A 16,749-nucleotide genomic window follows, 5' to 3' on the forward strand; every position below is an offset into this window, starting at 1 on the left:
GATAATGGGTACAAGCAGTAGGAAATGAATGAAAAGGGGGACGAGGGAACACTCTAGAATGATAGAAATGTTCTTTATCTTTACTAGGGTGCTAGTCAGTTACAACACAAGTACACAGATGTTCAAAGCTCATAAAAGTCCAACGGGGACATTCAGTTCAATGGCTAAGACATCCCAAATCTCAACTCTTTTCTCCAGCTTTCTGCTATTGTTCACTCTACAGGTTCAAGTTCTTTGTTCCCAACCACTTACATGGCCTGAGTCATGGGCCCCTGGCCGTGGCTAGATCAGCCACGTAGGTTGTGGGCTTTTGGGAATGGGGAACAGTGAACTAGCAGATGGGAGATCTCTCGCTTTCTCTCTCTCTACCATACAAAGTTCTTTAATTTTTAAAAACTCATCAAACTTGCAAGGTATGTATTTTGTTGTGTGCCAACTATAAATCAGTAAAATTAATTTTTTTTCAAAAAGCCAGGCTTTCTGTAGAATTTAAAGAAAACAAATGTTTCTGGATGGACAAAGGAGAGCTCATTAACACTGACAGACTGGCCAGCCACTGAGGAGCTTCCATTTTCTAGCACCAGTCACAGCACAATAAACTTGCCTCTTTCAAGATGGCGTCCTTTGTTTCTCAAAGATGGAGAGCTTTTCTTTCTTACAACTAAAGAAAACTAGAAAAATAACTAGCTACTTCAAGTTTGACTTTGTTTTTTTTTTTTTTCATTGGTGCTGGGCACATAGTAAAAGCTGAATAAATATTTGCTAAAAGCATGAATGATACACTGATAGTGTTATCAATAACATGCCTTGTAGATGTGAATTAATTTTTCTACACTAAAAATTCAGTTCTGTTTTGACAATTTAACACACTCTCTTTTTTAAGTAACTTTTGAAAAACTACAAACTAAGACTCCTAGAAAACATGTAGTACCATCATAAAAAACAAATCTAGAAAATAAATTAGTATGGCACCACAAATGTAAAAGTACCAGTTGAGATAAGCCATTTATTTGAAAAGGGTTTAACAATTTACAGTCGTCTTATTAGGAAACTGGCTTTGCTAATGGACACATAAATTCTTTTTGTCTGATTTTTTTGTTATAAAACAGTGAAATTGACTTAGAGAAAATAGCAGTCACAGATACAGCTAAAATGTGAATGAAGCTGGAGGCAGCAGAGGACCACACACCATGTAATGTAAACACAAGAGAAAAATAGCTAGATCCCAGACAGGAAGAGAAGAACCAGGAGAAGTCTCTACAAACAGAGGTAAATGTAACTAGGGCTAAAATAAGAAATCGGATAGGTTTTAAAGAAAAAAAAAAAAGTTAGAGTAATCAATTATACCATAACATGTACAAAGAGTTCTGCCAAGAAGGAAAACTTAATTTCTCAGTGTTCATTTTTTAACTATCCTCAATCTTTTGGGATCTTGCCTTCAATAATTAGTGATTTATGTGAGGGCAAGCCACTTTTCTCCAAAAGAAAGAATTTCCCCCCCCCTCACATAATTGGATTAGGTCTATTGCCACTAATTAAAACAGGGAATATATCATCTAGGTCTCGGGAGTATCTTAAATTCTTAGACAAACAGCAACTATGATTGGCACGGTAAAATTAACTTAATGGATTTGTCCTATAAAGGGGTTTTCAGAGGACAGAGAATACTGCTCTGCATATGTAAAACTATTTTGTTTCATAGTTATAAACTTCAAAAAAACCTTCCAAAGTTTGGTAGTGATCACAGACTTACTTACATTTCAGTATTTACTCAAAAAGTACTTTTTAAAAATTACATTATTAAATGATACAAACTTGAAAATCACAATCAGTGACTCTGATGTAACAAATAAATTTGCGGTTACAACACATACATAGATCTAAAAATTTTTACTTTTTATGATACCTAAATGAAAAAAGCTATGTCATCTGTAATGTGCTAACCATTTATTTGACACTCCCACTGAGTATTACTGAACTTTAGACTCAACAATAGTTCAGGACAAAAAAAATTGAAAATATTCTTAAAAGATTTACTTATTTGGGCCCGGCAGCGTGGTCTACTGGCTAAAGTCCTCGCCTTGAATGCACCGGGATCCCATATGGACGTCGGTTCTAATCCCAGCAGCTCCACTTCCCATCCTGCTCCCTGCCTGTGGCCTGGGAAAGCAGTCGAGGATGGCCCAAAGCTTTGGGACCCTGCACCTGCGTAGGAGACCTGGAAGAGGTTTCTGGTTCCTGGCTTCAGATCGGCACAGCGCTGGCCGTTGCGCTCACTTGGGGAGTGAATCATCGGACAGAAGATCTTCCTCTCTGTCTCTCCTCCTCTCTGTATAACTGACTTTGTAATAAAAATAAATAAATCTTTAAAAAAAAGATTTACTTATTTTACTTGAAAGAGTTACTGAAAAAGAGAGAAGGAGAAACAAAGAGCAATATCCTTCATCTGCTGATTCAGTCCCCAAATGGCTGCAATAGCCAGAACTCGGCCAGTCCACAGACAGGAGGCAGGAACTTCCTGCAGGTGCCCCACGTATGTGCAGGGACCAAAGGCTTTGGACCATCCACTGCTTTCCCAGGCCAGCTCTAGTTCTAAGCAGGGAACTAGAGCTGAAGTGGAGCACCTGGAACCCAAGTGGCACCCATATGAGATGCCGGTGCTGCAAGCAGAGAATTAGCTTGCTATTGCACCATGCTGGCCCGAATTGAAATTTTAAAATTCTTCCTATAATTTAAACATTTGTCTAAATACTTAAATAATAAAACCTGAGCCACTCTAAATATGTGAAAATTACAACAGAAGACAACTCACTATAGAGTAATAATTATTGTTTAAATTTCTATGTGTAACTCAATTTAAAATGCATTAAAATGGAAAGGCAAATCATTCACACATGCATTCAATTAACATGTACTTATTACAATTATTGTATGCGAGGCATTATGGTATATCTTATATTAAAAGGTATATAAAAATTAACATCAACAAAAAACATACATATAAATAAAAGACAGCTTATGATAAAGTACATGAAAATGTTACAAACTGAATCAGGATTCACAGGAAAGATTCTAGTACATGATCAACAAATTCTTTACAAAGAGTGAGGTCACATACTAACATGAAAATCCAGAAGTTGAACCAAACGTAGAACAAAAGAACTCCGGAAATTCCTCAAGAACACACATTCAGGGTACTAGGAAGTGGAGCCCAAAAGCTCAAGATTTCTGCAAGATCAATTTGTATATAAAACAATATGAAATTTATGTTTTGTATTGACAAATCTTTGCCTGTTCAGCACAAAATAAAATTTTTTTCCTAAAAACCATTCACTCAAAGTAATACTCCTTAAGAATAGGTCATTGTTATCACATATTTTTGCTCTCCAAAACATCCCAATAGGAAGCAACAGCCTGAAATAAAAAGAATGACAGGAGGGAAAGAAGGTTGAAAGGGAAGTGTGACTCAGGGAGAGTAAAGGGTAGGTGACACTAACCAGGAAGCCTAGGGATGTTAAAATCTTATTCAGAGGACAGTGGGGACTCACTGGCGCGAACACACACACACACACACACACACACACACACACACACACACACACTTTCTTAAAGATATAATGAGACCATTTAGAAAGGTGGTAATAATTGTTTTTAAAAAGCAGCTGTAGTCAATTGTCCAAGCTGCCTTGTACTTAGGCAAGAGTTACACTATTGGGAGAAAAGCGGCCAGTGCTGGCATTCTAGGGCCTGGTTAATGCCAAATTTGTGTTCACTATATCAGTATGCCAACAGAGTTTCTCATCCTTTTTTTTAAGGAGGGAAGTGGGAAACTGTGCCAGGACATTCCATCCAAGTTCCCGGGGATGGGGACCTACAGACTGCCTGAGGAAGCGGGTGTGGAGATGTATGAGAGTGGCAGTGGCTGAGGGTATGTTTGACACTGAAGGAATGACTTCTGGAGTCTTCCACAGACCAGGCCACTGAACTCACAAGTAGGTGAGCAAGCTGAGACAGCATGGTTTAGAAGATAGAAGCCAGGTGGCATGTCTGGGTCAGGCCAAGGAATCAGCCCACATGGGAAAACTGGAGTGGGCTAAATAACATCACCCACTACCCATGGGTGCTGCAAGAAGCTGAGACTTGGGGTGGGGTTGTGGTGGATGGGTGGACATGCCACAGTACCTAGGTTAGGCCGCAATACTGTGTTAGGCTGCAGTACCAGCCCGTAAGTGTTGGGCCATGTCAGGCTTAGCTGCTGCACCCACCAGAATTCAAGAGAACTGGATCTGGAGGTGGATTCTGTAAGGAACTTGTGGGCTTGCCTCTCTAGGCCTATAGCATCTGCCAATTTGTGCAGAGGGCTGGGGCAGTGATGGAGCAAGCCAGGCTGGACCACAGAACTTATCTGACAGGAAAATACTCAGGACTCACAGGAGCTGGAGTTGGGAGAAGGACAGGTGCGGCCAAGCGGCAACACCTGCTAGCACTTGCAAGGGCTGGGACTGAGAGCAGACCATGCCATGCAGAGCCACTGCCCCTGCTGGCATGCACGAGATCTGGGGCTGGGAGAAGGTCTGGTAGGGAACTTAGTGAACTACCCTACTAGCCTGCAATCTCCACTGGGAAGCACAGCAGCTGGGACTGTGGGCGGGCCAGAGCAGGCTGGGCCAGGCCCTGGAACCCGCTGGAACACACAAGATCAAGGAGAGGGAATGGGCTGGGCTGTGCTCGGCTCAGCTTGGCTCGGCTCGGCTCGGCTGCAACAGCCACCAACGAAAACTGAGACTGCATGTGTATCACACCAGGCTGGATGGAAGCACCTTCCAGCGTGTGCAAAACTCAGGGTTGGACATGGACATGGGAGGGAAACTCTCGGGACTCCTCCACTGGGCTGCAGCCATTGGTAAAAGCACGAGCTGGGACTGACTAAGCTTTGGAGCATGCTCCTGGGTCTGTGGATGCACTAACTGCATCAATCAATAGACCTTGGAATGATTTTCTCAGCCCTTGAACAATGAAACCAACAACTTCTCAGAACTTTCAAAACCACTCAAATAATATACTCGGAACACTCTTCCCCACACTGGGGTCTCAGATGATCATGCCTCATTCCCAAATGCTGATGAAGTTTGACAGCAAGGACCTGCCCTCTTCCACTCCTCTCCTACAGACATAAGAGAGGAAAAAAAAAATCTGAAGCATATGTTCCACCCAGCTTCCTTCCCATTTGTATCTCCCCACTCTAATCAGAGGCCCATATGGGCATGCATCCCTCTCAACTATGTAAACAATATTAAAAATAAAATAAAATAAATTTTGCTAATAACGCTTTAATTAAAAAACAAGGAAATTAAAGGGCAGGGTCATGGTACAGCACATTAAAATTTCATTTTCAATGCCAGATCTCAAATTAGTGTCTGATCAAACCTTAGCAACTCCATTTGGACTCTGCTCCATGCTACTGTGCCGGGAAAAACAGCAGAAGACAGTTGCTGCACCCAGGAGGAAGATCAGAGTTCCTGTCTCCTGGTTCTGCTCTGGCCCATATCTGGATGTCTCAGTTATTAGGGAAATGAACCAAGAAGACAGATGATGCCTCTGTCTCCCCTCTTTCTGTTCACTCTACCTTTCAAATAAACGGAAAAGCAAGAAGTAATATTTAGGAACAATATAAGAATTGTGATTATGCTTAGGTGAAAAAGAAAACAAAAGAATTAACAAAAGAAACAGAAAAGTTAGGAAAACGGTTCCATGAAGATATACTTGTCAAAAATAGGTTGTTTTGGTTGTACAAGTTTAGGAGTTGGCCAGTGACCTAACAGACAGAAATCCATGACTCCAGAAAGTCAGGTTCAGCTATCCGGCACTGATGCCTACCTGCAGGCATCACAGGAGAGGAAAAAGACAAAAGGGCAAAAGGCTCAGACTTGGTAAATGTCTCTGAGGGTTGTTGGGGAGGGAAGGGGAGAGGAGCAGTGATGGGTCCAGAGAATAAAAAGTCCAGAGAAAAATAAGAAACATCTAGGTAATGAGTAAAGAGAAAAAACACAAAGACTTTGCCGAACAGATGTCAGTGTGTGTGTGCGTGTCTCCTCTTTACCTGCTCATTCTTTTTCCGCACCCATTCTTTATGCTTTTCTTCAGCAATTATTTTTCTTTTTTCACGTTCTTCCATTTCTTTTCTTTTTTCTAGTTGTCGATTTAATTCCTGTGGATTTTATTTAAATAAAACACATCATTTAATAAGAGACTTACATTCCATATTTTTCAAAAGGCTAAAGTTAACTATTTTAAATAGTAAGATAGTTTCCTTTCTAGAACACATATCACTAATGACAATAATTTATTTAAATAAGTAGTCTATGATGAAAAAAAGCATTGATTAAGAGTTTCGGCTATTTTGATAGAAATATAAGTAATCGCTTGCAGCAATACACTAGTTTCTCAGACTAAACTTCAGCTAAATTGCGTTCATTGAGATCAACTTTCCCATACATAAATTTTGGCATGACTGTAAGTAATTGGCAATAGCTCAAGAGAAATTATTTTTTTTTAGTCATAAAAAGTTTCTAGATTCTTAATGAAGATAAAGGATAGGAATTAAATAATCCCTAAATTAAAGCTGTAATTCAGAGTTAAACCAAAGAATAAATGTAGAGAAGCTATTCCATTTTCCTTAGGGGAAAAAAAATCCAGAGTTTTCATAACTGATTTTATAGTTTGTGGAGTGTAAAATAAAACCACATTCATATCCCAGGTTATTTAACTGCCTCACTGTCCCTCGAATCTACACGTTTGGGCATTCCTAAGGAGAAAGAATGTGAACGGTATGGCCAAATAAAACTGTAAGCTGAATGCCACCACTCCATCACTCATCAGGTGTATCACTGCATTGGTTGAGGATGCTGTTCAAACTAGACTCCTCTAGGAATGCTACAACCATAATTGGTAGTTATTTGTCTTTTCTCTCTCTCACCTTAGATTCTAATAATTAGATACTTTTACGAGTCCTCCACTGGTCTCCTACACTTCAACTCATTCTTCCTTTTCCCAGAGACGTACTTCTCTGGGTATGAACAGCAGAGGGAAGGAGAATCGCCCAGATCTCAGACTGATTCCTTTGTCTTAAACGAAGGTGAAACATGACATCACGGATATATCTTTTGTTTTTTAAAACAGTTGCTCTGAGTTATTGCAGCTATGGGGGCATGAACAAGTATATGGCGGCTCATTCTCTTGCTCTCTCTTCCTCTCTATCCTTTTGCATTTCTTTTAAAAAATTTATTTATTTATTTATTTATTTATTTACTTGAAAGTCAGAATTGCAAAGAGAAGAGGAAACAGAGATATTTCATCCAAGGGTTTACTCCCCAGATGACTCCCCAGATAGCCAGAGCTAGGCCAGTTCAACATCAGGAACCAGGGGTTTCCTCTGGGTTTCCACATGGCAAGGGCCCAAATACTTGGGTTGTCTTCTGAGAATTTCCCAGACAATGAGCAGGAAGCTAGATTAGCAGTAGAGCAGCAGGGACTAGAACCAGAGCCCACAGGGCATTCCAGCATTGCAGGTGACAGTTCTATATACTACACAACACACCAGCCCATAAATGACTGAATTGGTGCATTTGGGGTCGGCATGTGGTATGCCGTGATAAGCTACCACTTGCGATGCCAGTCTAACATTCCAGGATGCCCTATTTCCAATCCAGCTCCCTGCTAACACACCCGGAAAAGAGTAGAGGAGAGACCAAGTGTTCCGGCACCTCTCACCCATTTAGTGACCTGGATGGTGCTCCCTCTTTCTCAAACTGCTTTTCAAATAAATAAATGTTTGTGCCTGTAACCACTTCATTACTGCTTCTCTATCATCTGACAGATGGTAGAGAAACAAGTATAAAGACAATTTCAGTAATTTTTTCATTGTTACATACTCAGAAAAGTAAATGTTCAGCCTTGTTCTATGTAACTCCAAAGCCCAGGCTGTTACTATTTTTGTGTGTGGTTTAATATTCTTTGTACTGAACTGAGAATAATTTGATGTGACTCTCTTCTTCTTCATGTAGCAAGTGACTAGAGATAAATAAATTCTGCTTTACTACTAGTTCTAATTTACTCACTATACAACAGCATTTTCTAAATTGAGTCTAAAGTCAATTTATTCTTCTAAAGATATTTATTCATGTGGAAGGCAGAGTTGTAAACTCAGAGACAGAGGGAGGTCAGGAGGAACAGAATTCTTCTAACTGCTGAGTCAAAGGGCCATAATGGCCATAATGGCCAGGGCTGGGCCAGGCTGAAGCCAGAAGCAAAGAACTCCATCTGCGTCTGGCCTTGTGGGAGGCAGGGGCCCAAATACTTGGGTGATCTCCTGCACACCCAGGCACATTAGCAGGGAGCTGAATCAGAAGTGCATCAGGCGGCACTCTAATAGGCACTGATATTGGCTGCTGGCACTGCAATGTGTTGCTTAACCTACTGCACCACAATGCCAGCTATTAAATCACCTTAAAATGCCAGTTATGAATCATCTTAAAAAGAGGGTGGGGCAAGCACTGTAGCCTAGGGGTTAAAGTCCTTGCCTTGCACAAACCAGAATCCCATATGGGCACCAGTTCATATCCCAGTGGCCCTGCTTCCCAACTAGTTCCTTGCTTGTGACCTGGGAAAGCAGTCGATGACCACCCAAAGCCTTAGGACCCTGCACCCATGTGGGAGACCTAGAAGAAGGCCTGGGCTCCTGGTTCCAAATCAGGAGCTCTGGTTGTTGCAGCTACTTGAGGAGGAGTAAGCCAGCAGATGCAAGTTCTAGCTTTCTGTTTCTCCTCCTCTCTATTAATCTATTTTTCCAATAAAAATAAATAAATCTTTAAGAAGTACAATACTGGCTTTTAGATGGATATTATTTCAGACACATGTATTTATAGCTAAGCCTTTAGGTATAAAATGAAGAAAACTACATCCCTTACTATCAACAAAGTTTTTTTTTTTAAAGATTTATTCATTTTTATTGCAAAGTCAGACACACAGCGAGGAGGAAACACAGAAAGATCTTTCGTCTGCTCATTCACTCCCCAAGTGACCGCAATGGCTGGAGCTGAGCCAATCTTAAGCCAGGAGCCAGGAGCTGTTCCGGGTCTCCCATGCACGTGCAGGGTCCCAAGCTTTGGGGCTGTCCTCGACTGCTTTCCCAGTCACAAGCAGGGAGCTGGATGGGAAGCAGGGCCGCAGGGATTAGAACCAGTGCCCATATGGGATCCTGGCACATACAAGGCAAGGACTATGCTATTGCGCCAGGCCCAACAAATATTTTTTAAAGTCATTGAAAAAAAAAAGGAGTTACCAATTTTAAGATTTAAAAGATCCATTCTGAAAATGAGTGAAAAAGGCTGAAGAAGGCTATAAAAAGTAATAATATAAGCAATAACAGTAATTAAAACAAAGGAGGGCACTGGTGCTGTGACGTAATGGGTTAAACTGTCACCCGCAATGCTGGCATCCCATTAGAGCTCCAGTTCAAGTCCCAGTCACTCCACTTTCAATCCAACTCCCAGCTAATGGCCTGGGAGAGCAACAGAGGTTGGCTCAAATGCTTAGGGCTCTTTACCACGAGAGACCTGAGGAAGTTCCCAGCTCCCAGCTTCGGCCTGCCCAACCTTGGTCATTTCAGCCACTGGGCAAGTAAACTGGCAGATGGATGATTCCTCTCTCTCTACCTCTGCCTCTCACTCACTGTAACTCTGCCTTTCACATAAAAATAAATAACTCCTTAAAAATATCCTTTAAAAAAAAGCTCATCTTTACACTTTAGAACTGTAATTCACTTATCCCTCACAAAAAAACTCTTTTAGAGGTATCGTTTTATTTCTCTCACACAGATAGAAAAAACTGAAGTATAAACATGTAAATGACTCATTTAAGATCTTACAGCAAGCAGAAAGGTTAGAACTAGAGCTTTTATTAAGCTTGACACTAAACCATAAGGCCATTTACAAGTCCTGTGCTCTGCTAAAAGGAAAGATTTATTCTCTCAGTAAACTTTTTCAGGAGTTCTAGAATATGAGGTATCATGTGTTAACAAAATGGCAGAATATAATAACTTTTCATAGCCGTTTGAACATGCCATACTTCTGAACATGTGACTGCTTAATTGCTTGAAAAGTCAACACGCAGTAACATCTAGTTTCAAAACTGATATGGTAAGAAGCAAAAGCTCAGCTCTCAGGACTCTCATGGCAACAAGTCACTAACAGATTAAACACATTTAACCAATATGAATCGGTTAACTATATTTTAGTATGTATACAATGTAAGCAAAGTACAATTTAAGATTACTATTTTTGATTAACAATATAAAATATTTAACAATGTAAAAATATATTAATATAATTAATGGTTATAAAATAATCCAGGTTTGAAAAAAGTTTGATCCTATTTCATTAAAAACAAGAAGCATCACCCATCATTCAAGTCTACTTGGTTTCTGTGATTAGATAAAAATAATTCAGTAAGTTTAGGAAATGACAAATGATCTCAATCTTTTTGACTGGTACGGTCCTCAATACTAAACAGTAAACAACAAATAATAAAGAGCTCAAAAAAAATAGGGATTTGTGAAAAAATATATCTAAAGCTCTTTGCTTTATGAATTTGGCTAGTGAGAATTGAAGAAGAGAATCACACAGAAAGAAAACCCATAAGGAGAAGAAAAGTCCCACTGAAATACCTATGTTTGTATGCATTTTTTATAACTTATACAGAATATCTGGAAGATCTTATGTCATAATATTAATAATGTTGATAGAGACAATGTCTTCATATGATGAGATTAGTGAAGGTTTTAATTTTTATTTTCTAGCTGAATCTTCCAAATGTTCTTCTAATTGAACATACAAGATTTCTATAAAACATAGGATTGCTAAACACAATAAATGAAAAAACTTTCTTTTCAGGGATTATAACAGTAGCATTTTAATTAACAACAGCATATCTACTTTGTTAGCTCATGAACTAAATAAAAGGAACATTATCTAATTTTACCTCTAGAGCTTTCTGTTGTAGCCGGTCACGTTCTTTTTTCTCTTTGCCAACAAACCACACCTCCCATGGTGTTAGGCTAGTTTCCGCTAAGCACACCTGTTTTTCTTGTTCTTGGTTATCTTCTTCAATGCTACAACAGAAAGGATATTGTAACACATGTACATCAAATTATTTTCTTATTAATTAAAATCACTTTGCAGAGTAGAAGCAAATTAAATATATCTGCAATCCTGGAATTTTTACAAACATATATGAATTAATTATATTTATCTGAGAGGATTTTAAAGTAAACTCAAACCGGGTCTAGCACCATGGTGTAGCAGGGTTAAGACTCCATCAATGGTATCAGCATCCCATATGGGCACCAGCATCTGTCCTGTCTGCTCTATTTCCAATCTAGCTTCCTTCTTTTGACCTTGTAAAACAATGGAGTATGTCTTAAGTCCTTGAATCCCTGTATTCATGTGGGAGACCTGGAGGAAGCTCCAGGTTCTTGACTTTGGATCAGCTCAGTTCTGTGTGTTGCAGTCAATCAGAGAATGGATGGAAAATATTTCTTTCTCTCTTTCTCTCTCTCCTCTCTCCTACTCTTTGAATAACTGCCTTTCCAAATACAAATGAATAAACCTGTAAAGGTAAGTAAGTAAAACAAGCTCATACTAACTTTTATAAAATCACTAAATGGGATCAATTTAAGCATATAACTTTGAAAATAGCCCTATCAGTGCAACAAAAATTCTGCCAAACTGAAGCAAACCCAACTCTAATTTATGGTAAAGCTTGGGTGAAACAATGGTAAAGTCATTGGACTTTATGAAAATCTGTGAGAACAATGTCCCCCAAATCAGTATTTAAATATACATAACCTGTTTTAAGAAAGAAAAAGAAAATGCTGAAGATACATCACAGCAACAGACTACACATATCAGTTAAAGAAGAAAATATTGGGGACCAGCATGGTGGCCTAGCAGCTAAAGTCCTCGCCTTGAAAGCGCCAGGATCCGATATGGGTATCGGTTCTAATCCCGGCAGCTCCACTTCCATTCCATCTCCCTACTTGTGGCCTGGGAAGCAGTCAAGGATGGCCCAAAGCCTTGGGACCCTGCATCCACCTGGGAGATGCAGAGGAATTGCCTAGCTCCTGGCTTCGGATCAATGTAGCACCGGCCACTGCTGATCATTTGGGGAGTGAATCATTGGATGGAAGATCTTCCTCTCTGTCTCTCCTCCTTTCTGTATATCTGACTTCATAATAAAAATACATAAATCTTTTAAAAAAAAACAATACTGGGCCCGGCATGGTGGCCTAGCAACCAAAGTCCTCGCCTTGAACGCACCGGGATCCCATATGGGCGCCGGTTCTAATCCCAGCAGTTCCACTTCCCATCTAGCTCCCTGCTTGTGGCCTGGGAAAGCAGTCGAGGATGGCCTAAAGCCTTGGGACCCTGCACCTGTGTGGGAGACCTGGAGGAGGTTCCTGGCTCCCAGTTTTGGATGGGCACAGCGCCGGCTGTTGCAGTCACTTGGGGAATGGATCACTGGATGAAGGATCTTCCTCTGTGTCTTTCCTCCTCTGTGTGTCTGACTTTGCAATAAAAATAAATAAATTTTAAGAAAAACTAATTTCCCTAGTTCTCTAAGAGTGATAATTAAAAGCAAAAATAAATAAATAAATAAATAAATAAAACAAGAGGCAAACACCATTGACATCTTTGCAATTTCAGTTTATACAGTTCTGAATGGGACAAGCTTTCTGCTCAATGGGCACCAAAATCTGTAGCAACCAAATTAGTTGTGTATGACAAGCAGAGTTTTCCATGCATATTTGATACAAGTGGGGAAAAAATTCTGTAACATTTCTTCTTTCCAAGAACTGTAACAGAGGATAAAACAAGGATTTGTCATTATAATTCTTAAAACAAAGCACAATCAAAGCAATGGATACCAAAAGATAGGCATAGTCCAGTCTAAGCAGAGGAGGATTAGTCAAGAAGAAAAGCTTTTTTGGGTTGCTCAAGACATTTTGCTGTACAACCAAAGTTTAATAACATTTTCCTTTTTTAAAATATTTATTTACATTGGAAAGTCAGATCTAAAGAGAGAAGGAGACAGATCTTCCATCCAATGGTTCACACCCTCAGTGGCTGCAATGGCAGGAGCTGAGCCAATTCAAACCCAGGAGCCAGAAGCTTCTTCCAGGTCTCTCATGTAGGTGCAATGTTTCAGGACTGTGAACTGTCCTCTACTGGTTTCCCAGGCCACAAGCAGGGAGCTAGAAGGGAAGTGGAGAGGCCAGAACTAGAATCAGGGCCCACATGGGAAAATGTACATGCAAGGAGAAGACTTTATCACCAGGTGACTGCACTGGGCCCGACTAATAGCATTTTATTATCATAGTGTTCTGAGAACGTTAGCTGAAGCTTTTTCAGAAAAATGGCAGGGAAAGCCTCCTCAGTGAGTTCATCTCTACCACAATAAAGCCCCTACAATTTTGCAAAGGTTTCTATGGGAAATCATTAGGCATACATTCACAACCCAGTCCTGATTTGGCTTCTTTTTGTTTCCCAATCATAAAAATATGTATTTATGGTCCAGCATGATAGCCTAGTGGCTTAAGGTCCTCGCCTTGTATGCACTGGGATCCTATGTGGCTGCCAGTTTGTTTCCTGGCTGCTCCACTTCCCTTCCAGTAGTTCCCTGTGTGGCCTGGGAAAGCAGTAACGAATGGTCCAAAGCTTTGGGACCCTGCACCAGCATGGGAGATCTGGAAGAAGCTCCTGGTTTCTGGCTTTGGATTGGTTCAACTCTGGCCGTTGTGGCCATTTGGGGAGTGAACCTGCAGACAGAAGTTCTGCCTCTCTGTATCTCCTTCTTTCTGTATATCTGCCTTTCCAATAAAAATAAACATTTTAAAAAATGTTTTAGAGGAAATCCATTTTCTTTAGTTAATGATATAAAAAAGACTACATGGTTAAATTCCTAGGAACTTCTGTTCTTTAGGGATGAACTAAATAGACAGTATCACTGCTTGAACCTTATAGTTTATGTTAATAAGGTCTGTAACTTTCATATTTTGCTTCTATTTTTTAAAGAAACTGTTCAAAACTCCCCATGTGAAAAAAATTGCAAAAAGGGAATCTAGTATTCTATTTTATCCATCAAATCCTATTTGAACTCCTTCACTTGTAAATTCACATGTATTTCAAAACCTACCAGTTAACTAAAACCCAAACCATTTACCTTAATGCCAATTTTTTAAAAATTTTATAAGCAGTATTTGGATAGCTAATTAAAATATGTCATCAATTCACATCCTGAACAGGTTTTTTCATTTTCCTCCCTTAAATAGTATAGTTAAACCAGTACAGAGATAATGATAAATGTTTCAATTAAGAAGTTTGAAACCATTTCAAAAGCAAAACTCCCAAACAATGACTATTCTTTAACACTTTGATTAATTTCCTTTTGCCAATTCTTCAACAGAGCTGCTAATATGGCTTCCTCCCACCATGGCCTCCATCTCCAACATGCAAGTCCCATCAATACATCTCTTCTGGATTCAAAGAACAGTAGCTACTTATTTAAGCTAAAAAAAAGTGGGGGGGAGGGAAAATACTGTAAAGCACAAATATAAACAAAGAACAACACAGGGCCTGAATAATTTACAGAAGCCTGAAAATTTTAGGAAAGGTTAATGATCAGCAGAGAAAGAAAGAAAAGTTTGTTAGGGTCCCAAGGTAATTGGAAACCTAACTTTAATCTGGACTCTGCTCTTTGGATCTTTAACATTCTTGCTTCCTGCAACCAAGTGCCTTGCCTATTGCTTTTCCACCTCAGATTCAGCTTGCTCGTTTTATTGCAGTGACCTGGGGAGTGAATCAGTGGATGGAAGATCTTTCTCTCTGTCTCATCTTCTCTCTGCATATCTGACTTTCCAATAAAAATAAGTATTTTTAAATCAATCACTTTCTGTCAATTTGACCCCTCTCCATTTTTTTCCAGCCACTCTTCTTTGTCACCTTACTGCCCCCTCTCTGGACACAATATATCCTTTCAAACTATTTTCATATCTAAAGCAGATTTCATCCATTAAATTCATCCTTCTATCATGTCATTCTCTAATTCAAAATTCTCCAGTGGCTCCTTTTGCTATAGGATGATATTCAAACACCTGGGACCCCAAACTGGCATCCAGACATTTTAGATTCAACACTTGTTATCTGGAACACTTGCAGGTTGATGAATGTGTTAATGTTTGTGATGTGCAACTTCTGCCTGAAACTCTGATATTTCCTTTCTCTGCCTACCCAAAAGGTCGGCTTCTGAGCTTGGATTTTGGAGTAAAATAGTCGATGGGTACTACCTACCTATTTCTTCTTAGCTACATACACTATTTTCTTTAAGTCAAGCCATAGAGAAACAAAGATACAAAGACAAGAGTTTCCACCTGCTAGCTCACCTCCCAAATGTCCAAAAAACTCAAGACTGAGTGAGCTCAAAGACTGGGTGAGCCAGGCACTCAAGTCTCCCATGTAGTGGCATATAGTGCTTCCCAAGGTCTGCACCAGCAGCACATTAGAAACAGGAGCCAGAGTTAAGATCAGAAAGCAGGCACTCTGACAGATGACGTGGGTCTCTTAGTGAGCCAAATGCCTGACCCTACTTTTTAAAACTCCATGCCTCTATTTCCTCATTTAAATGCTGAAGTGGAAATCAAACAGTTGATACCTCCAGGTAGTATGCATGAAAAAAATCCATGCTAAATCACTAACTGTAGTTCTGTGTACCTGGCAGCACTTGTTACACCATTTATTATCATCAGTACAATAGCTAATTCCTATTCTCTCTTCAGTTATTAGCTCTGGTACTGTCTGGCTTTGCTTCTGCATGACCTGTCTTTGTTTCCTCTCACTTGCCTATCTCTGCCACAGGCCATGAGTTCCTTTCAGAAAGAAAACATGCCTTAGCTCATTTTTTCTTTTGAAAGCCTTGCTTAGATCTATAATACAGTAGGTTCCTCAAAAAGAACTATTGAAAGCAAAAATCAGCTAAGTGTTTCTGAAAATAATGACACTTTAAATAAAAAAATTTATCTTATCACTTTTAATAAACGTGTTCAAAACATATGTTGTACACACTAAAACTCAATCCATAATCTAGCAAGGCTTGATAAGCAGGCATTTATGATATTTATTAAGGCATGGCTTTCCTAAGGAATAGCGATATAAAACCAAGATAAAGCAGAATAAACAGCAGGTCCAAAGCATATTGTAAAGATTCCAGGAAAATACTTCTCACAATCATATCTGAAGCCCAACATTGAGCTTCATCTCAATTCTGGCCGAAACAGCTGAAGGTCAATCCACCCTCTAAGCAAGACTGTTTATACTGAAAATATCGCGAGCTCATATCCCTCATGCGTGTTAAGTCTATCCCAAAGAAGCCTTACCCTGCTGTTTGCACTAGGATCAGATCACTTGCGGCAGGTGCAGCATGGAGAAGACACACAAACTTCCATGCAGCCCTAGCTTTGTCCTCTACTTCACAGAAACAATGTCTGACTCGGGCTGCCTGCTCCCTTTCACTCCATCACCACCAAAATGGTCCAGGGAACTAACAAAAGGTTGGAAATAGGAATGAAATCTGCTAAACACTTATCTTTCCTGAAAGAAACTGCTAGGTTTTCTGAATAATGCTGCATTTATCTGTTCT

The 16,749-nt window shown here is 39.7% G+C and overlaps 1 protein-coding gene across 1 annotated transcript in view; it reads right to left on the reverse strand.

Moving 5' to 3' along the window:
* Positions 1 to 16,749, reverse strand: part of CCDC34 (coiled-coil domain containing 34) — a 29,050-nt gene that overhangs the window by 10,363 nt on the left and 1,938 nt on the right. Inside the window, exons 2-3 of the mRNA XM_040980296.1 lie at positions 11,038 to 11,167; positions 6,101 to 6,208 (exon numbers count right to left, since the gene is read on the reverse strand). Of these exons, the coding sequence (XP_040836230.1) occupies positions 6,101 to 6,208; positions 11,038 to 11,167 (238 nt within the window). The remainder of the gene's footprint in view (positions 1 to 6,100; positions 6,209 to 11,037; positions 11,168 to 16,749) is intronic.

This window comes from Ochotona curzoniae, unplaced genomic scaffold, assembly GCF_017591425.1.
Source record: "Ochotona curzoniae isolate NIBS_2020 unplaced genomic scaffold, NIBS_Ocur_1.0 contig_3432, whole genome shotgun sequence".
NCBI classification, from domain to species: Eukaryota; Metazoa; Chordata; class Mammalia; order Lagomorpha; family Ochotonidae; genus Ochotona; species Ochotona curzoniae.